Source organism: Erythrolamprus reginae, chromosome 5, assembly GCF_031021105.1.
Source record: "Erythrolamprus reginae isolate rEryReg1 chromosome 5, rEryReg1.hap1, whole genome shotgun sequence".
NCBI lineage: Eukaryota > Metazoa > Chordata > Lepidosauria > Squamata > Dipsadidae > Erythrolamprus > Erythrolamprus reginae.
Window position 1 is genome coordinate 21,077,150 of NC_091954.1, and position 27,813 is coordinate 21,104,962.

Below are 27,813 nucleotides of genomic sequence, written 5' to 3' on the forward strand. Positions count from 1 at the left end.
TTTGAAACTAAACCAGAGCAAAGTGTGTTTCACTTTGTGAAAGAAGAAGGACTGTGAATTGCCTCACAGCTGCAACCTAAGTATCACAGAACTGATAAGGGACTTGTACCAATTACCAGTTTGTTTGGAGACCAGTGCTCTTTGCTATACCAAAAGAGGGCTTAGTTTAAGTGAAGTTTCATTATAAAGAACGTTGTTTTGAATTTTCAAATGTGTGTGTGTCCGAAATTTGTACCTGTGAATTTTTGGGAGGAGTCTACCAGAGAGCCCGACAGAACAAGCAAATAGGAAATGGAAGTTCAGACTGGCATATATTGATGGTAATGATTTAGACTGAAGTCAAAGCAAGATATTTATGGTGGTTTTTTACTATGTTTGGTTCATATGGATGTGGAGAAAAATAAAAAGTAAAACTTCAAAAAAAATAAACATTCCTAAATTTCAAATCCTTCAAATCCAGAAGGCAGATGGTGAGAATTCAAAGGGGGAAAAAACACAAGGCAAGCATTTTGCAATTCCATTAGTTTTGGGAGGAGAATCAATACTTGCCTAAATTAAATTAACTTAGTCTATTGGAAAGAGGATAAGACTTCAGCGTAAGCCTCTGTTGCTGAAACTCGTTGGCCCATGAAAGTGTTTCATGGATCATACCCACTGTATTTTCAAACATTGCGATTTTGGGAAGAGCAGCAGAGTCTGTTCGCTTTGACAGTGACCCGTAAGAAGTGTTTTGAACCTCAGATGAACCTTTCTGTTTTTCCCTGGAGCGTGATACCTTTCCTTAAGCTTGCACAGGAGTCTGAAAACAGACACGCCCTGCTTAAAGAAATGGTATCATTTATTAAACAAGCATGTCTTTAAAACAAATGAATTATTTTTGAAGAGCAATGGGCAATCCGGCAAAGTAGATTTCCATCTGCCATCAAATTTTGCTCTTAGTTTATATGCTATTCATAAAGGCTAGTTTGTATTCAGTATCAAAAAATAAATTTATATTTATAAATATATATATATATAAAGCAGACAGGAAACAGGGAAGGCCATATATATATAAAGCTCCCTGGCTTTTGGGTCCATCAATGATGTCAAAAAGAGCAATGAGAAAATAAAAATAAAGAAGAATATTTAATTTTCCTTTTCATCTCTGAGAAATGTATGCCAGAGAGATGAAACTGAAAGGTTTTCAAAAAACAGGTTTAAATAGATTTGAAGCCATCTTGAACTTTTTACCTTGCTCTTTTGAAGGCTAGCAGTATGGTATAAATTTCAAGCAAATCAAATATTTGTGCTCATTTTCACCCTCAAATATATTTCTTCTAATAAATTCTCAAGTTTGAGTGGAAATGTTAACCTCTCTCCCCTTCACCCCCTGGAAATATTTATCACTAAGAGCCTTTCCACAGTAAATGACACTTTCTCCAGAAAAGAATTTCTTAACCTTGGTAACATTAAGCTGCATGCTCTAGATCAGGGGGCTCTAACCTTGGCAACTTTATGATTTGTGGACTTCAACTCCCAGAATTCCTCAGCTACACAGAGGGCATACCTCTACCAACCTATGTGCTATGTTCTGGATCAGCTGCAGATTCCAAATGGCTTTCAAAGGTAGACCCATAGGTGAAATTCAAATTTTTTCCATAGAGTTTCTGTGGCTTAGTGGCTTAGTGGGCGTGGCAGGGGAAGAATACTGCAAAATCTCCATTCCCACTTCACTTCCATGGAAAGGAGACTGCAAAATTCCCATTCCCTCCCTACTCCAGGGGAAGGATGTTGCAAAATCTCCCTTCCCACTTCACCTTTGGAAGAAGCAGGGATGGGCAGCAGGCAGGACGGGGTGGAACACAGTTCCACCAGCGGAAATGAAGATGAGTGCACAGCTCCAGCTGATCGGCGGCTCTCACTTCCTGGATTACTGGTCTCGGCTCAGCTCTCCTTTTCCCCCCTGCTGCTACATCTGCGCTCCTTGCTTTTTTCCTCTTTCCTCCTTCCTGGCCTGGGACGAGCTTCCCTCTCTCCTGCCTGGCTCCCCTCCAGCCTCACATGGCCACCTCCCACCTGAGGTGCAAGCAGAAGGCGTGGGTGGAAGCGGTGCTGGCAACATTTATGCTTCTGGCAGCACCCGTTCGCCTAGCTACCCAGCCTGAGGCGGGGGGCGACCCAGGAAGGAGAGAACTGGAAATGTGAAGCAAGTTGTCACCCCAGCGAATGACACTGGTAAGGTTGTGACTTGTGAGTCGAGGATTTAACAGTTCACTTGAACGATGATGATCGTTCAAGCCACTCCCACCTGATCACATGGCTGGCAAGCCACTCCTACTCAGTCACATAACCATTAAGCCACACCCACAAAATAAGCCACACCCACAAAATAAGCCACACCCACAGTGTGGCAGTAAAAGTTTTGGCTGCCCATTACTGGGGAGGAAGGATATTGCAAAATTTCCCTTCCCACCGCACTCTGGGATCAGCCAGGGATGGTATTTGCGGTTCTCCAAACTACTCAGAATTTCCGCTATCAGTTCTCCAGAACCTGTCAGAACCTGCTGGATTTCCCCCCTGGGTAGACCTAAGTAGACAGCATCGCCACAGACACAAATAATGTAACCAAAAGTATGACTGAAGACCTGGAGGTCTTTCTGGTTTGGAAATGGGCACAACTGACACACAACTGCAAGCAAAGGTCTTTCTAGTCATAGCTGCCACTTGTACAAACCAGAGATGCGAGTTCAGAAAACTCCAAAATTGAGCTGCAGTCCCAAACAGGACATTTAGGACACAGAGAAGCACAACATCATACAACATTTAATTAACAACTTATTTATTGAGTTGTTTGGATTTATTGAGATGGAAGGGATAACGGTGCAATTGCAGCAACAGAACTATTTTCCACTTAGAATCGATAGATTTCTATGTCCCTTGGGATAGAGATTTTTTTATTTTCTTTCTAATATCCTTCCTGGGATTCAGTGGGGAATTAGGTCTTTTAAGTGGTAATGGAAAAGCTTGCAAAATGCAAGCTTACAAAATGGATTGGAACCAGTCACTATACCCGAGTCCTATGTTTCCTTTGCTACATTATTTTTCTCTCTCCTCTGCATCTGCAACCAAAGAAAACATCCACAGCTGTATTTTTGCAGATGGCAAAATGTCCATTGTCTTTATAGTCTGCACCGTCTTGAATTTTGGGGAAGACATGACAGCTACTGTGAGTATTTCAACCCATTTTTTAAAACATGAAGTTCTTCCACTTTTGGCCAAAGTTAGGCTTAGAAACACATGGACCTATGGAGTAACATTCCAGATCCTGACAAAACGGCAAAGCTTGAGTAAAATTTCAGAATCATTATCCATTCTTCAGAATTCAGTATCCAAGTGTTGGTAATGACCTATAAAGCCCTACATAACATCGGACCAGAATACCTTCAGAACCGCCTTCTGCTGCATGAATCCCAGCGACTGATAAGGTCCCACAGAGTTGACCTTCTCCAGGTCCCGTCGACTAAACAATGTCGTCTGGCGGGCCCCAGGGGAAGAGCCTTCTTTGTGGCGGCCCCGACCCTCTGGAATCAACTCCCCCCAGAGATTAGAACCGCCTCCACCCACCTTGCCTTTCGTAATTTGCTAAAGACCCACCTATGTCGCCTATGTTTATGTCCGATAAGATTAAAAAAAAAAAAAAAGATTGTCACAGAATCTGAATTTTTTTTCATTGTACTTGCAAACTGATGAGAAATAGGGAAGAATTATCCATCTTTTTCACAAACTCAAACTAACCAACATCCCAGGAGAGTTCTATGTTTGCCCTCCAGTTCATTCTACTGAATCATTTCTCCTTTTTTTGTTACAAATTTCTTTCCATCATAATATATACTGAATATTATGGGAGAAATCATGAACTTATTTCCAAAAAGTAATTATTCATAACCATATCAATATGAAGTTTTTCTCCAAACATGTTGACTGGGAAAAAAGAGGTGGTCAACTTACATTCAGCTGATAAGAAGTAAAAAGGTTCCTTTTAAATTATTTTATTATTTGTGTTACATTAATGTAACATAAATATGATTAAAATTTAAAGTAATGCATCTTTTGGGAACCCCGCTAACTTCACAAATACATTTGTGACGTCTGACTGTAAGAAACCAATCTTGGAGTTACAATGGAGAGCTCAGTGGCAGCAGATTTAGAACAAATAATTTCTTCACACTACACGATTAACTTGTGGAACTCATTGCCACAAGAGATTATAGTGATTTGAAAGGAATTGGATAAATTCACGGAGGGCAGATTTATTAAAGGGTACTGATCTTGTGTTACCTCTGATTCTGGGGGAATGATCCCCAGTATTAGCTTCAAGGAAGCAAAAGGAACAGGGGATAACCCTCTATTTCCTACTTGGATGCACCCAAAAGGTATTTAGTTTGCCCCTGTGAAAAATAAAATGCCAAAGACAATCTTTGGTATTATCCATCAAAGCTACTCTTTACGTTCTTGGTCTTTGCAGTTTTCCAAATGGAAAAGCTAATGAAAGTTGAGACTACTTAAAACTACTCTGCCGATGTCATAAATCTAGGCAGCAAAGAGTAAAAGCTTTTCTAATTGTATTCACTTACAATTTCCAGAGTTTATGCAAAAGCCTATCACAAACCATACAGATGTGATTTCTCCATCATATGCCTAATAAATATTCTATTCACATCTGAGCATATTTATTTTTAAATTACTTATTCAGCTAGAGTCAGTATGCGTTACTAGTGAACCTAAGCTTAATAATGGATGCTAACTTAGGGAACTCCATCCAGAGTCTGTTCTCAATCATGTCGCTTTATTATTTCCTATTTCTAAATTCTTATACATATCTATAAAATGAATGAATGAATGAATGAATGAATGAGAAAAAGAACAAGACTACCAGTTCAAAATCTTTTCAATACTTGTTATATTACAACAAACACACCAGTCTCAAACTTACATTATATTTTATCGTGTTTTGGAATTAACAATTTTTTTTCAAAGACCAATGGGTCTACCCCATCTTGACCAATGGGGTAGAAATAATTTCCAGTACAAGCTCCAAAATTGAAAGAGTTAAGTGTATTTACAAACAAGCTAGACAATAGAATCTTACAGAAAGCATGATTTACATCAGCTTTCCACATTGTATTGTCCTCCAGATGTACTGGGCTAGTGACCTTGTATGGAATTATGCAAGATGCAAGTAATGGATTTGCAAACTTCACATATCTGGAAATACCTGGTTTTGTAAAGTCTAGACGAGGTTGTGGAAGGCTGCTGCTGAAACTATATTGTTTTTTTTTTAGAAGTTGGATGCATTTGTATAAAATGTCCATGGTTGAAAGCAGATAAGTTTCAGGAAGAAAATGGGAGATAAATTACAGTTCACAACTATTAAAAATGATTATTCCCATTTTCCTCAATCTTGTACTTACTTCACACAAGCAGATTTAATACAAGGATATTGCCTGCATATATCATCAAATCTGATCAGCATAATCATTTCTCTCTGTTTCCAGGCTAATAGACATTTCTAGATTTATTACACTGGCATTATTGTACCAATGTGTTTTTCAAAAGGCAACTTGACTTTCTTTGTTTTTTGCTTGAAATCATTTTGCTTCTCATTCTTCTTCAGTTTATCCAGAACTGAAGAAGCTCCTTAGATGAGAAGTGAAACATCTTCAAGCAAAAACAAAGAAAAAAAGTCCAGTTGCCTTTTGAAAAATCACCTTTGGGATAACCATGACCTGGAGGACTGAAAATCTCTACAAACACTGGCCATTATACAAAGTGACTTTTCCTCTACACACAAATGTAATCTGCATCAGAAATTACAACGTGTGAAAAAGTGTATGTAGTGAAACTCAAAGAAAGTGCTCTTATTGCTTAATGCTTCCTCAAGAATGTAAAAATGAAATATTTGCCATCAAAGGAAGTTAGCGTTACTCCCAACTGGTCTGCAAATGACCATGAGATGGCACCAAAGAGACACAGAAAACATTGATGCTTTGCTGTTATCCAGTGGTCATTCAGATGTTTGCAATCCAGAATTGGTTGCCCTACTTAAGTTCTGTAAAGGATTACACATCGATATAAAAATAAAAGTTATTTTTAGCCCTAAATAAGTAAAAACTAATAGCAAAGTAGCAAATCTACTACCCAATTCTCTAATTTGATTAAGTCATATTGTTTATAAAACGTCTGGTCCTCTTTTCTGAATAGGAGAGATTCACAACACCCAGATTGCAGAATAAAAATGAATCTAACAACTATTGACATTAAAGAAAGAGTTGCTAACCCTTTAACAACATGCTAACGTTCTGGTCCAATGACTGCAGGCACCCATGTTTTTCTCCCAAAAAATTCAAGTCTTTCAGGATCCAGAATAATAAGTTGATTTGCAGTATAGTTGTGTGTGTGTGTGTGTGTGTGTGTGTGTTTGTGTATTGCATATATTGCAACTCCTATGAATTTCATCCAATTATATAACTATAAGGGTAGAATGAGTGAAAAATCATGGTTGGTCCCATTTTAATCTCTGTTTAACTTCATTTGGCACTCACACTTGTAATTTACCCTTGAAAAATATCCACCAGAGATTTATTGATTAAGGGAACCTTTTCCTCAACCAAAATTGTTTCTCAGCTATTCTTCATATGAAAAGCTTTTGAGAATCCTTATTTGATCTGCATCGAAATGTTTAACAGAAGCTGGATTACAGGCATATTTCACTTAATAAAGGTCATGTAAAACCTACACTGAAAGGTACTGTGAGTTATTGATCCCTTTGCAGAATTCTCCAAATGGACTTATTATTCTTGATAAGTTAAGGGACGGATTTTAGTAAAAACATTGAAATCTAGAATGCCACTCTTTCATATTCATAGAAAAACATAAGTGTTTCCATGTTATAAACCAGCGAAGAAACATGAGTTGTATTGCTAAATAAAATAAAACCCCATTTGCCAAAGGGAAAAAAAAGAGTGAGACCTTCGATAATACTTTTGAATTTCACTTCTGCATTTTGTGGTGCGTTTCCAAGCTTTTTCTGTACAACCAAAGGCCAGAACGCCTATACCACTTTCTAAGAAATGGAATACTCCCAGTGGTAGGCCTGTGTTTGCTCTTCCTTTTTTGCACAATGTCCTTGTGGAAATGAAGTTCCAGGAATGGCTTGAAATCTCCTACCTATATGAGATGGACAACAAGAACCGAGAATCCCGATCCTAATGCTAATCCCACCTGCATGAAGAGCATCATCAAAACTCCTGCTGCCTCGGACAGTTCCTTCGAAGTGACTTTGGGACCATAAATAATCGATAATGTACTCAGGTAGCCATTGCTGAATCCTAGGAACACAACAAAAACCATTGGATACACATCATGGGCAAAGACGACATTTGGAATGTGTACTCGGGGCTGAAAGTTGCATAACATGAAGACGGGGATGAACAAAGTTCTCAAGAGAACCATAGTTGGTAGCCACTTGCTTCGTGGTCCAGGAACCTGGATCCATGCGGTGACCTGCCGTCCACACCAGTCGGCAAAATTGTACAAAAGGAAACTAGTGAGAGGTGTGAAGTATTTATCTGTCCATGGGCTCCCTGACAATTTGTTCACAGACTCGATGCTGGACGAGACTGCAGGGAAAATGGTGATTGAGATGAAGTAGACATAGAAGACACAGAAACCTAACATGCCAACCTTCTTCAAAATGAGCCACAGAGGAGGGATTTTATCAGTGTAGTTTCTATTTGGCAAGACATGGCTGGGGTTATCTGTTGCCATATCCTCTTCCTCCAAGTAACTGCTGGGCAAAGCGTTTGGTGACAGCGTTGTGGTATAATACCTGAAAAGGGGGGAAGGGGGAAAAAGAAGTCAGAGAAAAACAAACCAACAGCAAAATCAAAAATGGAAATTGAGATAGGAAAATTAGGAGATGGAAAGGAGCTCATTAGTTGATGTTGATGTTTGTTCGATCATTCAGTTGCTTCTGATTCTTTAATTAATACAGTAGTTCTCAACCTTCCTAAAGCTGTGGCCCTTTAATACAATTTCTTAATGTTGTGGTGACTCCCAACCATAAAATTATTTTCAGTACATGATTTTAAATTTATCCAGTAATTACAATTCGTGATGTGTCATTTTACCACCAATACTGCTACTTTCAACACAGAGCTGCTCTCTACGCATGTGTGACTGGTCCACCAACCATGTCACATATATACAGTGTTAGCTCTACTTAAGAACTTAATTCGTTCCGTGACCAGGTTCTTAAATAGAAAAGTTTGTAAGTAGAAGCAATTTTCCCCATAGGAATCAGTGTAAAAGCAAATAATGCATGCAAACCCATTTGGAAAGAAATAAAAGCTTGGAATTTGGGTGGGAGGAGGAGGAGGAAGAAGAGGAGGAGGACAGTCACTGCCAAAGGAAGAAGGGGAGGTGAGGGGAATGAAAAAAATCTAAAACTTTAAGGCTTAAGAAAAAAGAGAGGGATTTTGAGGCGGCGAGGAGCATGCGCCACCCATACACCCGGCGCGAGGCTGCCTCCCATACTGTGCACCAGAGAGAGAGAACCAGGGGGTGAGTGGGGGGAACTTCCAGCTCCTTTGACCGAAAGGTGGCTGCTGCTGCTACCTGCTTCCTCTTCCTTCCCATGCTGAAGGGCTTCCATTTTCTCTTGCTTGCTTTGTAGCTGACACCTTTCCCTCATTGTGGTGACTCCCCGGTTTGGCTGAAGCTGAGTTGATTCGGCCGGGGCGAAGCACCTCCTTCTGTGTTTCCGCGCCCAGACACTCTGGAAGGCCCCGGGTGTGTGGGAAGCAGTGCGAGGGAGTCACCACAGCGAAGCAGTTTATTCCCTCTCCAAGTGCCCAGAGAAAGGAAAATGTTTTGTTCGCTCTGGACTGCCAAAGCCTCCTTAAGCACCCCCGAAAGGCTCCTCTGGCAGCCCAGAAAAGCCCGAGATGGCTGGTATTAAAGGAATGGCAGGAAACTTGCTGGGCCTTCGTGCCGCTCTCAAATTTCCTGGGAAATATTTCCGGGCTCGGGTTCTTAAGTAGAAAATGGTTCTTAAGAAGAGGCAAAAAAATCTTGAACACCCAGTTCTTATCTAGAAAAGTTCTTAAGTAGAGGCGTTCTTAAGTAGAGGTACCACTGTACTTGTATTTGTACAGAGTTTATGTGATGGGATTGGTGTGATGATGTCATCACACCAGGTACTCGTATGTGGGCATATTTGCATGTCGGTGGACCCGCGTGGAGACAGGTAGAAGAGCGGTGTCTCGGTTCCTAAGACCATCAGAAATATTTCCTATGGTCTTATAGGAAAGAGTCATTTGACCCCCAAAAGGTCACGGCCCACAGGTTGAGGACCACTCCTTTAATAGAATAACAGAGTTGAAAAAGACCATGGAGGTCTTATAGTCCAACCTTGCTCAAGCAGGAAACCCAAGACTATTTCAGACAAATGGCTGTCCAGCCTCTTCTTAAAAGCTTGCAATAAAGGAGGACCAACAATGTTTGGAGGCAAGCCGTTCCAGGACAAATTGTTCTGTCAGCAAACTTTTTCCTAGTTCTAGGGTCTCTCCTTGATTTCTTTCCATCCATTGTTTCTTGTTTTGCCTTCTTGTGCTTTGGAGAATAAGTTGATCCCTGCCTCTTCTTTGTGGCGGCCCCTTAAATATTGGAACACTGCTATCATGTCACTCATAGTCTCCTAATCATCTTTGTTGCTCTTCTCTGCCCTTTTTTCAGAATCTCAACATCTTTTTGTTGTTGTTGCAACCAAAACTTGATGCAGTATTCCATGTATGGTCTTACCAATGCCTTATAAAACAGTACAGTAGTACCTCTAGATACGAGCTGCTCCACATGCGAGTATTCCAAGTTACGAGCCACGATGCGAGCGAAATTTCTGTTTGACACCCGAGCTCAAATTCGGGATACGAGCCGAGCTTCCACTAGGTGGCACAAGAATACTTGCTTCTGGTTATCTCAGCACGGAAAAACAAAGTCTAAAGGCATTCGTTCGAGATGCGAGATGATCGACATACGAGCTCGGTTTTGGAACGAATTAAACTTGTATCTAGGGGTACTACTGTACTAACATATCATGTGAACTTGATTTATATCGCTCGTATTTCAGTGATAGTCCACTAGGACTCTCTCTCATTGCTACTGCTCTTGAGCCAGTACTCAATATTTTTGACTTACTTTACAAATTCTGCAGCTCTACTGCTGTTCCACAAAGCCATTCTAGACATGTTCTGTATCATCTCAGAATGGATAAGATGTTTCAGGAAGGCAGAATTCAACAAAAAACTACCCAACAGAAAGAACAATTTAACAAAGGAACTGATTATCAGAGAGGTGAGATGTTCCGCTTTGCTTGGTGTTTTCATGCAAAGAACAAACTGTCATGTTTGGGGGTTTGCTTTAATTTGACTCTTTGGACAAAGTAGGAAACTGGATTCTACAAAAAGAAGCCCTGATGACGCTTCCTTAGCCTTTACAAAATTTTAAAAACCTGTATTTTTTTCCCATGGAGGAGAAGGGGAAAATTCTTCAACCTGTTAGTTATTTAGGAAGAAATTAGTTCAACTTTGGGGAACTATTTTCACAGGATGTCCAATTTAAAATTATATTTGAAGAATGCCACTTTACCAGATGCATTACATGGAACTTAATCCATGAGAAAATATTGACTCTTTACCAGAGGTGAAATTCAGCAGGTTCTGACAGGTTCTGGAGAACCAGAAGTGGAAATTTTGAGTAGTTCAGGCTATTATCTTTCTTCCCTGAGCAAGGAGAAGAACCTACCCATCCTTAACTGATCTTGGAAGCTAAGCATATTTAGCTCCAGTTAGTATTTTGATAAAGGACCATAAAAGAATTTCACAGCTGTGGGGTTGAACTGGAAAGTTGACAGGAAAAAAACACATCGAAAAGAATGGAAATCTACTTTTCAAGGCTGCCAAAGAAAGGATGCAGATGAAGTGCAACTATTGGAGCTAGATTCAAGGTTGACTTGTCTCTTTTTTCTTTTTTTAATTATCCTTCGTATTGCAATCAATTTGTTTGCAGTGTAACATGGTTGGTAGCTCTTTCTTAAGGCCCATTTCTTAGGCCTATCCTGGCACATTTTTTAAAGATTTCAACATGACAAGTTCACGATCTTTTACACAATTGAACAACTTAGTTGAATTTGTTTATCCCCCCCAAACCATGGTTCTTCAGATCTTATCAATTCCATGTTGCATAATACATCATATGTTTGCCCAAAATGACATTAATTTGAATTATAGTCCCACAACCTAGGTTAGACAGAATTCCTCTGTGAGCTGGTCAAACTTCCTCTGTAGTTTGGTAAACGGCAGGGGTGAAATTCTAATTTTTTCCCTACTGGTTCTGTAGGCTTGGTTTGGTGGGTGTGTCAGGGGAAGGATACTGCAAAATGCCAGATCTATAAAAGCCAAATCCCAGTTCTTTGAAAAGATCCAGACAGACTGTGCTCCAGAGTTTTAAGATTGGTAGCTGCCCCTACTGTCAGGAATGCAAGTGACATTGAAATTGGGGTTCGTTTTATATTGACACTGTATCCATACCAGAGTGTATGCCTGGGGGTTTTTTCGGGGGGCCAAGGAAGAAAAAGGAAAGAAAACAACTTGTAATATATAATGTATTTTCATTCCAAGATTGCATTGATCAGCCTAGGGAGAGAAAAGAGAAACAAACAGCAGAGGCACTGCCTAACACTTTCCCTAGCTATAATAGGCTCTCATGAAAAGGCAGGCTCGTGACATCCAGAGCTGAGTATTTCACAGCCCAATCCTTAAACATCTAGGCCAGTGCAGGGATGTAGGTGACTGCAGACCAGTAGCAGCCAGCAGATTGTGTGATTTGCGTGTGATCGCTCCGGTGCCAGTTCTTCGGGCGCCACCATCTTTTTTCTTTAATTTTTGATATTTTTTGCTTCCTGTGCATATGCAGAAGCAGGGGTGGGCAGCAGGCAGGACAGTGTGGAACATAATTCCACTGGCGGACATTAATCCCAGCGACCAGTTAGGTCCCACAGAGTGGGTCTTCTCCGGGTCCCGTCAACTAAACAAGCCTTCTCTGTGGCGGCCCCGGCCCTCTGGAACCAACTCCCCCCAGAGATTAGAATTGCCCCCACCGTCCTTGCCTTTCTTAAGCTGCTTAAAACCCACCTCTGCCGCCAAGCATGGGGGAATTGAGATACTCTTTCCCCCTAGGCCTTTACAATTTTATGCATGGTATGTTTGTATGTATGTTTGGTTTTTATAATAATGGGTTTTTAACTGTTTTTAGTATTGGATTATTATTATATGCTGTTTTATTATTGCTGTTAGCCGCCCCGAGTCTCTGGAGAGGGGCGGCATACAAATCCAATAAACAAACAAACAAACAAATAAATAAGATGCGTGCGCAGCTCCAGCTGATTGGCAGCTGTCACTTCCTGGATTACTGGTCTCGGCTCGGCTCTCCTTTTTTCCCCTGCTGCTGCTGCATCTGCACTCCTTACTTTTTTCCTCTTTCCTCCTTCCTGGCCTCAGACAAGCTTCCCTCTCTCCTGCTCGGCTCCCCTCCAGCCTCACTCAGCTGCCTCCCGCCAAGCAGAAGCCGTGGGCGGCCACTGGCAGCATTTATGCTTCTGGCAGCCCCCGTTCACCTAGCTACCCAGCCTGAGGCGGGGGGGGGGGGGCGACCCAGGAAGGAGAGCGTGGGAAACGTGAAGCAAATTGTAACCCCAGCGAGCGACAATGGTAAGGTTGTGAGTCGAGGATTTAACAGTTCACTTGAACGAAGATGATCGTTCAAGCCACTCCCACCCGGTCACATGACCAGCAAGCCACTCCTACCCAGGCACATGACCATTAAGCCACACCCACAAAAACTGCCACATTCACTGTGGCAGTAAAATTTTTGGCTGCCCATTACTGTGCAGAAGCAAAATCTCGCAAGGGGACCCATGCACAGGTCTGGGGCCCCTCACAAGATTTCGTTATGTTTTGGTTTCCTGCACATGCGTAGAAGCAAAATAACACTGGGGACGCATGCACCAGGTGTACATAGTGCATGTGTGTGAGAATCTTCATGCTGTGTGCGCAGCGTACTGGTAGCAGCAGGTAAGAGCAATCCGCCCCTGGACCAGTGGTGTCAAATTCAAAGCTGGGAGCCAGATCTGGCCCACGGGGTGCTGAGATCTGCCCCAAGGGGCCACCATGGAGGTAGCGAAGGACCAGCCCCCACAGTGCCTCTGCATCGCAAAATGGAGCTTGGGAGCAGCGTCCACAGCCCTCCCAAGCTCCATTTTTGCTGGCAAAGGGTTGCAGGAGGCCATTACAGCTGAAAACAGAGCTCAGAAGCCAGTTTTCGTTGGAAGAACATAGCCGCCCCCAACATAAGTGACATCAAGCTGGCTACACCCACTCTGGCCACACCCACCCCATCCCCCTAAGGCCAAACACAACCCTGATGCAGCCTTCAATGATATGGAGTTTGACAGCCCTGATCAAGGCTGATTATTATTGATCTAACTGGACAATGGTTGTTACCTTGCGTACTCCAGTTTGGGAAGAACCAGATACATCACAATGCACAAAACAATGAAGATGTCCCCTATCAGGAAGTAGGCCAGAGCACTGTTTGTGACTTCCGATGATGCTGCCAGATCCACCACCGATGCCAGGGCACTCACCGTTCCTCCCATGGCCTGACCTATGTAATGGGGATACAGAAGGGGCGGGGGATGAGGGAGAAGATGCGCAAACATCAATGAAATAAGGTCAAGCCAATGCTGGGTTAGTCAAAATGAAACATGTTGAATCACAATCTGCTTGGCAGCCAAATCGGAGAAGAAGAAATCGAGGAGCAAGAGACTGAAATGGAACTGGAAACAATAATCCCAGTTTTGCCCCAATTAGATATTTTGCCTGGAATTCTGAAGTTTTAGTTTATTACGCCCGCAATGAATTTGTGTCCTTTCTTTGGTTCCAATTACTATGCATGAATCCCCTTGTCACTCCATAAATGTGGATGTAAGGTCATTGTTTAAGTTCAGGCAGACTTCTAAATTGCTCATCAGTAAGATGGTAAATACACACATGTGCACAAATTTATTTATTTTTATTTTATTTTATTTTATTTTATTTTATTATTTTATTTATTTTATTTTATTTTATTATTTTATTTTATTTATTCGATTTTTATGCCGCCCTTCTCCTTAGACTCAGGGTGGCTTACAACATGTTAGCAATAGCACTTTTTAACAGAGCCAGCTTATTGCCCCCACAATCCGGGTCCTCATTTTACCCACCTCGGAAGGATGGAAGGCTGAGTCAACCTTGAACTGGTGATGAGATTTGAACCGCTGACCTTCAGATCTACAGTCAGCTTCAGTGGCCTGCAGTATAGCACTCTACCTGCTGCGCCACCCTGCTCTTACACATAAGACAGTTGTACAATTTGAGTAATGGAAAAACACACACATAAATTAATTTTGCTTTTAATCCAAGCAAACATGTGTAGAGGGATTAAATATATCAAAAGATAAGAGGAATTCATTATCTATTACCAGAGTAGGGGAACTCCCTCACTATAAAAAAAACAAACTACTTTTGAATATTGTGGCAAAAATCACCCCCGAGGAGCCTGAAAAAAATATAGTTGTAGGGAAATAAAAAGTCAACATTACTTTCAAAATATTGAGATTACCAGCCATATATTGGGTGACAAATTGGTAAAGGAAAGTGTTAAGATAACTAAGAAAAGAGTACAAAATGTAAAAAAATATGTTAACTTTAACTTTTTGGATCAAATATGTACAAACAGAAATATCATCGCTTATTAGGATGGTCTTATGTCCTTTGAGCTTCCATTTTTGTCAGAAAAATATTTGAGTACACAAGGCAAAGGTTTATTACCGTACCATGTGACTTTCCATTTTATAGTCATAATAAAATAAATGTATGATAATGTATAGTTAAACATTGAAAGGCTTCCAAAAAGGACTATGGTGAAAAATCTCCACCAGGGGTCAACCCTTAACTACATTTGTTTCTGCGGTGCAGGAACAAAAGTAAAAATAACATAAAATAAATCTCAGCATTGATTTTGGTCTCTCCCCTTCTTCCCCCACATTTTTTAAAATTCTCAGATTGCATTCCCAGTGCAATCCATCCTTGATAAACCTCAAGGGGACTCATCATTCATACCTGCAAACTTGGAACTCATCAGTTATGGAGATGAGCGTTAATGTGAATATCAAATAAGACAATGAAAAGCTTTGGGTTTTTTCCACCCCACCTCAAAATATAAACAAACATGGAGCTGAATGCAAATGTTTTCTTTCAGTGCAGGTAGTGCTTGGAATAGGACTGGTCTTTAGCGACAGTTCAAAGTTACACCCACCTCCCCCCATAAAATATGTATGACTCAGTTTTGAAGTTATAGTTCCTGCAGAGCTCCCACATTGTTGTGGTTAGCTCTGGCCCAGCTCCTGCCCCAAGGACTGTGGATATGGGGGAGACATCCACATGTTGCAGGCCTGTTTTGACCCCGGTGGAATCTGCTGATGAAGGCTCCTCTGACCAAGAAGACATGAGTGACAGGGAGGAGGAGAGTGTGGCAGACAGCTCAGAAGGAGATCAATTATCTAGCTCCTCCTTGGATTCAGAACAAGAGTTAATGATACAGCCACGCATGAGGAGAGCAATGCATAGGCAACAACAACTGAGAGATTATTATCAAAGAAAATGAGGCCACCTGTGGTTGGGTGGGGCTGTGGTAATTAGTGAGGCTGCTATAAATAGCAGCCTGTGGGTTTGGCCATTGTGGAGGATTATCTGATCTTTGTGTTTCGTGACTGGTTTACTGACTTTGACCTTTTGTGTGCTGATTTTTCCCCGCTTTGAAACTAAACCAGAGCAAAGTGTGTTTCACTTTGTGAAAAAAGGACTTTGAATTGCCTCACAGCTGCAAGCTAAGTATCACAAAACTGATAAGGGACTTGTACAAATTACCAGTTTGTTTGGAGACGAGTGCTCTTTGCTATACCAAAAGAGGGCTTAGTTTAAGTGAATTTTCATTATAAAGAACATTGTTTTGAATTTTCAAACGTGTGTGTGTCTGAAATTTGTACCTGTGAATTTTTGGGAGGATTCTACCAGAGAGCCCGAGAGAACACACATAAACAAAATTCTGGTGGATTCACCCTTATGACCCACCTTGCCAGGTCCCAGCCTTTCTTCCCCATCTCCAATCACTTATCTTTTACTGTAGATCTCCTTCTGGAAGCTTTGGAGATCTTGCTGGGGAATGACAGCAGGTCACTCTCCCTCTCGCCATCCCTAGGCCATGTGCATCAATCCAAGAAATGGACGCCATTTTGGGAGCAACCCGTTGTGGCTGCTCCGAAATTTCACCTGCTTCTGGGATAGTACCCCACAGCCTATAGGGCAGTGATTTTCAACCTTTTTTGAGCCGCGGCACATTTTTTACATTTACAAAACCCTGGGGCACATTGAACAGGGGGGGGGGGCTAAAAAAAGTTTGGACAAAGAATTCTCTCTCTCTCTCTTCCTCCCTTTCACTATATTTCTCTCTCCCTCTTTCTCTCCCTTCCTCTTTCTTTTCTCTCTCTCCATCCCTCTTTCTTTCTCTTCCTTCCTTCCTCTCTTTTTTGCTCTCTCTCTCCCTCCCTCCCTCTATGTTTTTCTCTCTCTCTCCTTCTCTCCCTCTCTCTCTCTCTTGCTCTCCTGCTCTCTCTCTCTTGCTTTCTTTCTCTCTCTTGTTCTCTTTCTCTCTCTTGCTTTCTTTCTCTCTCTCTTGTTCTCTTTCTCTCTCTTGCTTTCTTTCTCTCTCTTGTTCTCTTTCTCTCTTGCTCGCTCTTTCTCTCTCTCGCTTTCTTTTTCTTTCTTTCTCTTTCTGAGCTTCGCGGCACACCTGACCATGTCTCACGGCACACTAGTGTGCCACGGCACACTGGTTGAAAAACATTGCTATAGGGTACCTGTGGGGATCTAGTTAGCAGGGCCATGGCTATTTGGGACTCTGAAAGGAGAAAAGAGGAGCACAGGGTGCCTGAGGGATTAAGGAGGTTTGGAGAAATCTGGGGTAAATAGGCCAGGGAGGATACAAGGCCTCCCAGAGCCCCCACAAGTCTTGAGGCACAGCATGCTCCACTTACCAACCACATTTCATTGGGGGAGACCAGGGATGGAGTGCCTTAAGTGAGGTGATCACATGGCTGCCTCACTTAACAACCATCACAATGGCAGGTTCCATTATAGCCATAAATCGAGGACTATCCATACCTTTTTTTTAAAAAAAGATAAATCTCCCCAAAAGAAATACCAGAGACTATATTATCTAATAATCCGCATTTTAGTAGCAGCTAGGATAGCTTTCGCTCAAAAATGGAAAGACTTTTAGGCCCCAAAAGAAACAGATATACCAGTACTTAAGAAAGTTTTAGAATGTGTTGAGCTTGACATGATGAAGAGAAGGTTAAAAAAATCAAGAAGAATCAGAATTTTATGATGTTTGGCAAAAGGTATATATCTGGTGGGATACAAAGAAACAGAGATAACCTTATTTTTATACTATTTTAAATATAAGTGTACCTGGTAGTTATATTGTACTGGATAGTGATTCTTTTTTTCTTCTTAGTTCATTTTAACTCATAATTTTAAAATTTCTATATATTTTTAAATATTTTAGATGTGTTTTTACCTATTATCTTACAATTGATATTATTAAGTATTTAATAGATGGTGTGAAATAACGATAAAAAGTTTTTTTCTTTTCTTTTCTTATTACGAATACAAAGATGACTTCTACCTTGAGAGGAGCAATTGTTGCTCCACTAAATGTTACATGTAATGTATGTTTCGTTTGTCTTTGCAATTTAATAAAAATATTTTTTTAAAAAAAAAGAAATACCAGAGAATGAGAGAATAAGAATAAAGAAAAGGGTGGCTTCTTAGCATAAATTTTATTTCAAACCTCCTCTTCAGGTTACTGTAAAAGTCATCTAGATTAAAAATATTATCAGGATCAAAATAATTGTCACACACGGACAAAACCCTCAGTGCAAAGTCATGGGGCCATGCTAACCCAACTATTACCACGGGACACAATACTAGAAGAATCTCAACAACCTCCTACAATAAGCAATTCACCGTATTTTTGGAGTATGAGACACACCTTCCCCACCCCTAAAAGAAGGCAAAAATTTGGGTGTACAGTGGTACATCATCTTACGAATGCCTCTTCTAACGAACTTTTCAAGATACGAACCCGGTGTTTAAGATTTTTTTGCCTCTTCTTCCGAACTATTTTCACCTTACGAACCCAAGCAGCTGCTGCTGGGATAAAGAAGTTTCTTTTTTCCCCCTTTTTTGAAGAAAGAAAAGGGAGGGGCAGCTTGGAGGAGTAAAGATTTTGCATGCTTGCAAAGGCACTGAAACGGTGTCTTTTTAAGAAAGAAAAGGGAGGGGCAGCTTGGAGGAGTAAAGATTTTGCATGCTTGCAAAGGCACTGAAACGGTGTCTTTTTAAGAAAGAAAAGGGAGGGGCAGCTTGGAGGAGTAAAGATTTTGCATGCTTGCAAAGGCACTCAAATGGTGTCTTTTTAAGAAAGAAAAGGGAGGGGCAGCTTGGAGGAGTAAAGATTTTGCATGCTTGCAAAGGCACTGAAACGGTGTCTTTTGAAGAAAGAAAACGGAGGGGCGCACCCCTTGCCTTTCTTCCTTCCCACTCACCCTTTAGCCTAGCCTTGCTTCTTCCACCTGCCCCCTTTAGCTGCTCCTCCCTGCCCTCTGTTCGCCTCCCTTCTAAAGTTTGGAATTTTCCTGAAGGATTTGCACGCATTATTTGCTTTTACATTGATTCCTATGCGAAACATAGTTTCATCTTACGAACTTTTCACCTTACGAACCTCCTCCTGGAACCAATTAAGTTCGTATGATGAGGTACCACTGTACTTTATACTCCGAAAGTAGCCTCGGCCAGCCTCTCAAAGAGAGAGGCCACTCCATTTTTTTTTCAGCCTCTGAAATTTCTATTTGAAAGGCTGAGCAGGGCTACAATGGAGGTTTCAGAAGCTGAATAAAATGTCTTTAAAACGGAGGTTTCCCAGGCTGAAAAAGCAAGGCACAGAGCTCATAACCAATGAATCTTCACCTCTGGGAACAGCTGATAGAGGGTATTCAGAGAGGCCGATCCACCACTCCCCTCCAATCAGCTTTTTTTTCTTACTTTCCTCCCCCCCAAAATACAGTACTTAAGCATTTTTTGTAAAGAAAAAATAAACCAGCAAACCTGAAATCAGTGCCTGGGAATTCCTCATGGGAAAGGATCCTGACAAGCCAAAGAGGCTACTGATGAAGATGGTGGCAGCACTGCTGATGACGGCCACACAAACAATGGTGATGATAAAAAACCACAGTGTCCAAGCTGAAGTGTCCACTTTGACCAGCACTGTAATCACCAGAAAAACAGCCAGCATAACAGACAAGGAGGAGAGAATACGGACGTTGACAGAAACCCTGGAAAAGAAACAAATAAGTTGGCGGGTCTTTTAACAACCTAAGATTTTCCTCAGTCCTGACATTTTATTTTATTTCTGATTGTTATGCGTGGTAGGACTGGTCTCTGGATGTCATGTGACTTTCATTGTCAATGACAATTTGTTGTATTGGCAATGACAATAAAGTATTTTTATTTATTTTTATTTATTTATTTATTTATTTATTCTTTGTCCAATATACAATACATATGAAAGAGAATAGACATTAAGTAATATATATAAAGATAGAAAGTAAGAAAGAAGAGAAGTAGAAGGAAAGGAGAGAAAATATATGAGATATGAGATAAGGAAAGACAATTGGACAGGGGATGATAGGCACATCAGTGCACTTATGTACGCCCCTTACTGGCCTCTTAGGAACCTGGAGAGGTCAATCGTGGAGAGTCTTAGGGAGAAATGTTGGGGGCTGGGGGCTGACACCACTGAGTCCGGCAATGAGTTCCATGCTTCGACAACTCGATAGTTAAAGTCATATTTTTTACAGTCAAGTTTGGAGCGGTTAATATTAAGTTTGAAGCTGTTGCGTGCTCTTGTGATGTTGCTGTTGAAGCTGAAGTAGTCGTTGACCAGAAGGACGTTGCAGCATATGATCTTGTGGGCAATACTTAAATCGTGTTTTAGGCGCCGCAGTTCTAAGCTTTCAAGATCCAGGATAGTTAGTCTATTTTCGTAAGGTATTCTGTTTCGAGTGGAGGAGTGAAGGGCTCTTCTGGTGAAATACCTTTGGACGTTTTCGAGAGTGTTGATGTCTGAGATGTGGTGTGGGTTCCAGACAGATGAGCTGTATTCGAGAATGGGTCTGGCATAGGTTTTGTAGGCTCTAGTCAGTAGTGAGAGATTGCCAGAGCAGAAGCTACGTAGGATCAGGTTAACAACTCTGGAAGCCTTTTTGGCGATATTGTTGCAGTGGGCTTTAGCACTTAGATCATTTGATATTTATTATATTACACTTACCCCTCAGCAAAAGCTCCTTTGCTTTGAAACAGCCAGGAGAGAAATTAATGAATATGAACAGATGTTAAAGAATTGCAGCATCATAACCGAATAAGTGGTGAACATCTCTATTAAAGAAGCCCAACCAAAAATTGCTTGGTTCCAGTTCTGTTATCCGGTCAGAACATGTTTATTCAGAAGCTTACAGAAGTATTACATTTCAAAATTTTTATCCTGGGAAAGACACAGGGTAGAAAGGACAGGGTTCTTGAATAAGGCTGAATATGGTAGGACAAAGAGACTAAGAAATTAGATGCCGAGATAAACAGCACACAGATTTTCTCTTTCATGTGCTTAATTAAGAAATGCTAAATGACTGAATGCAGCCTTTGTTACTGCAAATTAAATGTCCTTCTCTACAAATTAAAAATTCTTAGCTTCTACGTATGGCCTGCTTTTTTCCCCCAATGAAAATTTTCGAAATGCTGCAAGGAAGTTACCGGTTTATAGCTAGAGAGAGGAAATCCCGGTTAGGAAGTTCTAAATGTGGAAAAGACCATCTTCAGTAGTAGTGTCCTTAATGGATCAGGGGGGGGGAGGGGGAAGGGGGAGAGAAAAGGACAGGAAAAAAAAGGAAAGAAATGAGAATGAAAGTAGAATGAGGATAGGAAGAAAACAAAGGAAAAAAGCCCTGTCTGGGAAAAAGGTTTAGAATGGAGATTTGGTGTATATGGTTTATATCTATTGATGTTTGGAGAAGGTCCTCAATTTGCAGCTGTTCGTTTAGTGACCACTCAAAGTTACAAAAAGTGGCTTACAATTAGCTTGGGACTGCACTGTTCCAGGGTTCTACAATCACCAAAAAGACATGCTAGTGGACAATCCAGATTTGCTCACCTTAATCCTGCAAAAAAGTTAGGCATGAGATCCAGTTTAGACCAGGGGTGGTTTCCACTTGCCTTTCCTACTGGTTTACAAATGTGAGTGCATGTGCCACTTCCGTACATGTGCACCCAGCCTTCCACGGATGTGTTTTACTCACATGCACGCCTTCCACACATGCAGCCAACCTTGAAAAAGTAGCTAAATAGGATGGCATTACGTCCGGGCGGATGGGTAACCCACCTGCAGTTACCGCTACAGGTTTGCCCAAATAGTTCTGAACCAGCTGAATACGACCTCTGGTTCAGACCCATTGCCATATTTTAATAATCACAGAGCTTCTTAAGAAGGACGGAGTATGGAGTAGTCATAAGTTAATCTCTGGAGGCAATCAAGCTACAGGGAACCAATTTTCCTGGGAGTTTCCATAAATGCAAGCCAGACTCATGTGTATTTATGATGCTGAAAACTTAGCATAATAAAACACTTATTGATTATGGATGCGCCACTCAGCAGAATCAACAATGTGCCGAAGATAAATGAATGCTATGTTTAAAATGTAACGCATTAAGCATAATGGGTTTTGTGAAATGGATTCCTAAGTAAGAGAATATATAAGATGTTCGGGTCTTTGGATCAGCTTTACTTCATGGAATGGGGAGGGGGGTGTTAATTTAATTCTCCATTTTTAGGAATTCTACAGATAAGGATCGGCACAGTAAGACTGATAATGGGGGCATTTTTTTGATAGAGAATGCCATTTAAACAAACGAGAGCTTTCTCCAACTTAATTCCTAGCAATTCAGCAAGTATACCATGACTTTATTGTGACAATCAGTTAATTTTTCTATAAAGATGTGTAAAATTAAAGACAGTATTAAGTATCCTTTCTGGGACCTCAGAGGGACAGAAACCAAGATGTCTTTTGACATGGCAATATTTCTTCACCATGGCAGTTTAAAGAAATATTTATTTATTTATTTATTTATTGGATTTGTATGCCGCCCCTCTCCGAAGACTCGGGGTGGCTAACAACAATAATAAGACAGCATATAATAATAATCCAATACTAAAAACAATTAAAAACCCATAATAATAAAAACCAAACAGACATACAGACATACCATGCATAAAATTGTAACCGCCTAGGGGAAAAGAATATCTCAGTTCCCCCATGCCTGGCAGCAGAGGTGGGTTTTAAGTAGCTTACGAAAGGCAAGGAGGGTGGGGGCAATTCTAATCTCTGGGGGGAGTTGGTTCCAGAGGGCCAGGGCCGCCACAGAGAAGGCTCTTCCCCTGGGTCCCGCCAAGCGGCATTGTTTAGTTGACGGGACCCGGAGAAGATCCACTCTGTGGGACCTAACTGGTCACTGGGATTCGTGCAGCAGAAGGCGGTCCCGGAGATAATCTGGTCTGGTGCCATGATCGGCAACCAATGCAGACTGCAGAGTGTTGGTGTAACATGGACATATTTGGAAAAGCCCATGATTGCTCTCGCAGCTGCATTCTGCACGATCTGAAGTTTCTGAACACTTTTCAAAGTTAGCCCCATGTAGAGAGCGTTACAGCAAGCAAAGTAATAATTCCAATATAGACTTTAACTCCTAGAATTCTTTGACTGGCTGGACAATTCTGGGAGCTGAAGTCCACACCACTTAGCAGAGTGATGGCATTTGGGGAAAGAACTGTTCTTGTGTCTAGTTGTTTTGGTGTGCGGTGCTTTATAGGGTCAATTTGAGGGTGGGAGTTGAAACAATTTGTGACCAGGATGCGAGGGGTCAGTAAATATTTTCACGGACCTCTTTTTGACTCGTGCAGTATACAGGTCCTCAATGGAAGGCAAGTTGGTAGCAATTGTTTTTTCTGCAGTTCTGATTCTCCTCTGAAGTCTGTGTCTGTCTTATTGGGTTGCAACAAAGCCGGAAAGGTTGAAGAGGCCTGCTTTAATGTCCTGCCAAACCTAGCCTCAAATTAATGAACATCTACAAAGTCTGCAGGCAAGCAAAGTAATAATTCCAAGAAAGGAACTGCAAAAAAGACTCTTTTAAGGGCAACTTTCCTGAACCCAGTGCCCTGCGGATGTTCTGAATTAAAATTACCCACAACTCCAGAGTTTTAGATCTGGAAATAGGTAAGGCTGCAAGAAGAGAGGAAGGGATCACACTATTTTCCAGGGAACCAGAGGGCCAGATGAGGAACAACGGTTGGAAGCTGACCAAGGAGAGATTCAACCTGGAAATAAGGAAGAACTTCCTGACGGTCAGAGCGATCAACCAGTGGAACAGCCTGCCTGTGGAGGTTATAAGCTGTCCAACTCTGGACACTTTCAAGAGGAGACTGGACTGCCATTTGGCTGGAGTGCTGTAGGGTTTCCTGCTCAGGCAGGGGGTTGGACTTAATGACCTACATGGTCCCTTTCAACTCTAACGATAGACAGACAGACAGACAGACAGACAGACAGACAGACAGACAGACAGACAGACAGACAGACAAACAAACACTGACTGGCTTTAACTTGAAATAGATTGGAGACCTTAAGTAAATTAATCTACCAAATTTCAAAATTTTCTCAGCTAAAAGACTGTTGTTCCTTTAGAACAGGAGTGTCAAACTCAAGGCCCAGGGCCTGAATGCGGTCTGCAGGAGGCTTAGATCTGGCCTAAGGGGCCACCCTGGAAACAGCAAAGGACTGATCCGTTGTACTTCTGCCAGTGAAAACAGAGCTCAGGGGAGGCAGCATGCAGATCTTCCTGAGCTCCACTTTCGCTGGCAGAGGGGAGAGGCCATTGCAGCTGAAAACGGAGCTCGGGTGCCAGTTTTCACTGTCAGAGCGCTCAGGCCGCCAAAGACGCCTGATACAAGTGACGTCGAATTGACCACACCCACCCTGGCCACTCCCCCTGCAAGGTCAAACATAACCATGATGCGACCCTCAATGAAATTGAGTTTGATACCCCTGCTTTAGAACATACCTAAGGATTATTTCAAAAGGTGGGGTTTGGATTGCGTTTTTGAGCAGGGGAGAATTCTCATGCCAAAACGCAAGTTACTGGTGTCAGAGCTCTCTCTGTTTTAAAAGAAAAGAAATGCAGACCAGGATTCCAATGCTTCGTATAGAATCCTCGATCCTGACCCTTCGAATCGTATGATTTTTGTACTTCTCTTCACATCTCTTTTCCTGTGCTATGGTAACAAGAGAAAAATGTTGGAAGGGATAGGGAGGTTAGTCTGTGATAGGTACCTCAAAGGATTGGCAAAATTTGAACTGAAGGATGTATTACATGCAAAGAATGATAGCACAAATTAGGCTTGTCTAGTCTAGTGAAAAAAAGGGGTGTAGTCACTGTGGGCGTGTCTTATGCAAATTGGGTGCTCTGGGGTGAAGCTCCAAATTTTGCTACCGGAACTGCGTTCCTGACCGCTCCCTTAGGAGCCCATCACTGGGTGTAGTCTTCCAATATCTAAGGGGCTACCACAAAGAAGAGGGAATCAAACTATTCTCTATAGCAGCTGAAGGCAGGACAAGAAACAATGGGTGGAATCTAAACAAAGAGAGAAGCAACATAGAAACATAGAAGACTGAAGGCAGAAAAAGACCTCATGGTCCATCTAGTCTGCCCTTATACTATTTTCTGTATTTTATCTTAGGATGGATATATGTTTATCCCATGCATGTTTAAATTCAGTTACTGTGGATTTACCAACCACGTCTGCTGGAAGTTTGTTCCAAGGATCTACTACTCTTTCAGTGAAATAATATTTCCTCACGTTGCTTTTGATCTTTCCCCCAACTTCAGATTGTGTCCCCTTGTTCTTGTGTTCACTTTCCTATTAAAAACACTTCCCTCCTGAACCTTATTTAACCCTTTAACATATTTAAATGTTTCGATCATGTCCCCCCTTTTCCTTCTGTCCTCCAGACTATACAGATTGAGTTCATTAAGTCTTTCCTGATACGTTTTATGCTTAAGACCTTCCACCATTCTTGAACTACGGAGAACTACGGAGAAATTTTGTAACAGTGGAGCGGCTTGCCTTCAGAAGTTTGTGGCTTCTCCATCACTGGACATATTGAAGAAGAGATTGGGGTAGTATAATGATTCCTGCCTTGGGCACAAGGGTTGAACTAGAAGCTCTTCGAGGTCCTTTCCAGCCAGTAGCGGATTGCTACCAGTACGATAAAGGATGGCACACAGGTAGCGATTGCTGCATGAGCAGCTTCAATTATCTTGTGCGCGCGCACATCTTAGCCTGTTTCTGCTTCTGTTCCTGTGCTATGCATTCCCTCCTTCAAGTTGCAAAACGCAAGGGTCATGCAGGAGCAGCGAAGGTAGAGAAGTGCTGATCCCTCCATCCCACCCTCTCCTTCGAAAACAGTGACCTACTTTCCTTTTGCATATGGGAGAGACAAATTGCACAGCTAGCAACTATGCTGTCTTCAAATAGTCTGCTGCTGTTGAAGTAGCAATCAAGACTTCCTTGAGTTCTGTGTCACTGCAGACGGCTAAGTCCACCAGGAGATCTTTGACCTTGGGACCTTCTATTGTCTCCTTCCTCTTTGCCCAACACGGGAGCTGCTGAATCCGAGGCCACTGCCTTCTTCGTTAAGTTCTTGCTGATTCTCATCTTTTCCATGTATTTAACAACCCTTCCTACTGATATTGCCCAGCATGATGAATTGTAGTTCCCCTGGAGAACATCTGGTTGGAGCAGCCTCCATTAACCTAGTAAAAGTGATCATCTAGATGGTTTTAGATACTGTCTGTCTTAATTTAGGACAAAAGCAAATAGCTACGACTTTGAGAAGTTTTGCTGTTGGGCAGAGGATTTTTCTGGGCAAGCTCAATTTCTCATCAAGAGTTTTTAGCTTGACTTTTTAAAATCACCGCTGTGTTAATGCTGCAGCCTGGGGAGACACATGGCACAGCTAAGGCCAGAGGCAGGGCAGAGGGGAGGGGGAAAAAGTAAGGCCACTAATGCAATCACACTTACTTGTTGACTAGCAGGAAGTTCCCAATCAAGCTCAGGACCGAAGGCACAGTGGAAGCCACGGAAATGTAGCTTTCAAAGAAATTCTAGGAGGGGGGAAAAAAAAGAGACCATCAAAACAGAATTTTATAAACTGTGCTACAAAAGGGATAAGGATATGAGTGACTCAGTGGCCTAATGGATAAAGCATCAGCCTCCAGAGCTAAGGATTGTGGGTTCAAGTCCCTCTGGGTCATTCGTCGGTCATTCATTCATTCATTTATTTATTTATTTTATTTATTTTGTCCAATACAAATTGAAAGTTAAGGAGAATAAAAACGTGTAGTAGTAAATATCAGGGAAGGGATAGAAGAAGAGATATGAGAATAGAATACATCAATGAAGAGTAGAGGAAGGATATATGGATGGGAGAAAAGATATAGGAGAGACAATTGGACAGGGGACGGAAGGCACACTAGTGCACTTATGCTTGCCCCTTACTGACCTCTAAGGAATCTGGAGAAGTCAACAGTGGAAAGTCTAAGGGAAAAATGTTGGGGGTTGGGGGTTGACACCACGGAGTCTGGTAATGAGTTCCATGCTTCAACAACTCGATTGCTAAAGTCATATTTTTTACAGTCAAGTTTGGAGCGGTTGATATTAAGTTTGAACCTGTTGCGTGCTTGTGTGTTATTACAGTTGAAGCTGAAGTAGTTGTTGACAGGCAGGATGTTGCAGTATATGATCTTGTGGGCAATACTTAGATCGTGTTTTAGGCATCGTAGTTCTAAGCTTTCTAGACCCAGGATTGTAAGTCTAGTTTCGTAGGGAATTCTGTTTCGAGTGGTGGAGTGAAGGGCTCTTGTGGTGAAGTATCGTTGGACCTGCCAGCTTCCAGCAGAGCTGGTGGCAGACTCAGACATTGAAGAGATTAGGGGGGAACTTGGGCCATTGGTCAAATTTGGGGAAAGCTCTGGTGGATGCTCTGTGTCGGACGCAGAGATAAAGCCAGGGCTGTCCAACATTTCCCAGCCATCGGACAGACAGCTGCCTTTGGAGGCTGAGATAAGTGAGGAGGAAGAACAGCTGGAGCCTGTTCCAGATGTATGTATGCACAGAGCAGTTAGGAGAGGAGAACAATGGAGGATAAGGTGTTGACTCATGAAGCAAACACACATGGATGCTGAAAAGCCCCTCCCTGGCTTGGGAATAAATAAAAGGAAAGGGGAGTGGTTGTCGTAGGAGACAACAGTTCGTATTTCTGAGGATTTTGCTCATTGAGTTTCATGCATCAAAGACTACTTGCCAGAAATTAATTTGCGGCATTTCGGCTGGGAGCTCACAGCCCACTGTTCCCTGTATGCTGTGCGTGCCTGTGCGCGCGCACCCCAAAACGCCCCC

The 27,813-nt window shown here is 41.8% G+C and overlaps 1 protein-coding gene across 2 annotated transcripts in view; it reads right to left on the reverse strand.

Moving 5' to 3' along the window:
- Window positions 1-4,911: 4,911 nt before the first annotated feature.
- SLC29A3 (solute carrier family 29 member 3) overlaps window positions 4,912-27,813 on the reverse strand; it is a 68,309-nt gene continuing 45,407 nt past the window's right edge. For both annotated transcript variants that reach the window (XM_070752208.1, XM_070752209.1), the window contains exons 3-6: window positions 26,437-26,519; window positions 19,362-19,588; window positions 13,596-13,758; window positions 4,912-7,867 (exon numbers count right to left, since the gene is read on the reverse strand). In XM_070752208.1, the coding sequence (XP_070608309.1) occupies window positions 7,207-7,867; window positions 13,596-13,758; window positions 19,362-19,588; window positions 26,437-26,519 (1,134 nt within the window). In that variant the 3' untranslated portion in view covers window positions 4,912-7,206. The remainder of the gene's footprint in view (window positions 7,868-13,595; window positions 13,759-19,361; window positions 19,589-26,436; window positions 26,520-27,813) is intronic.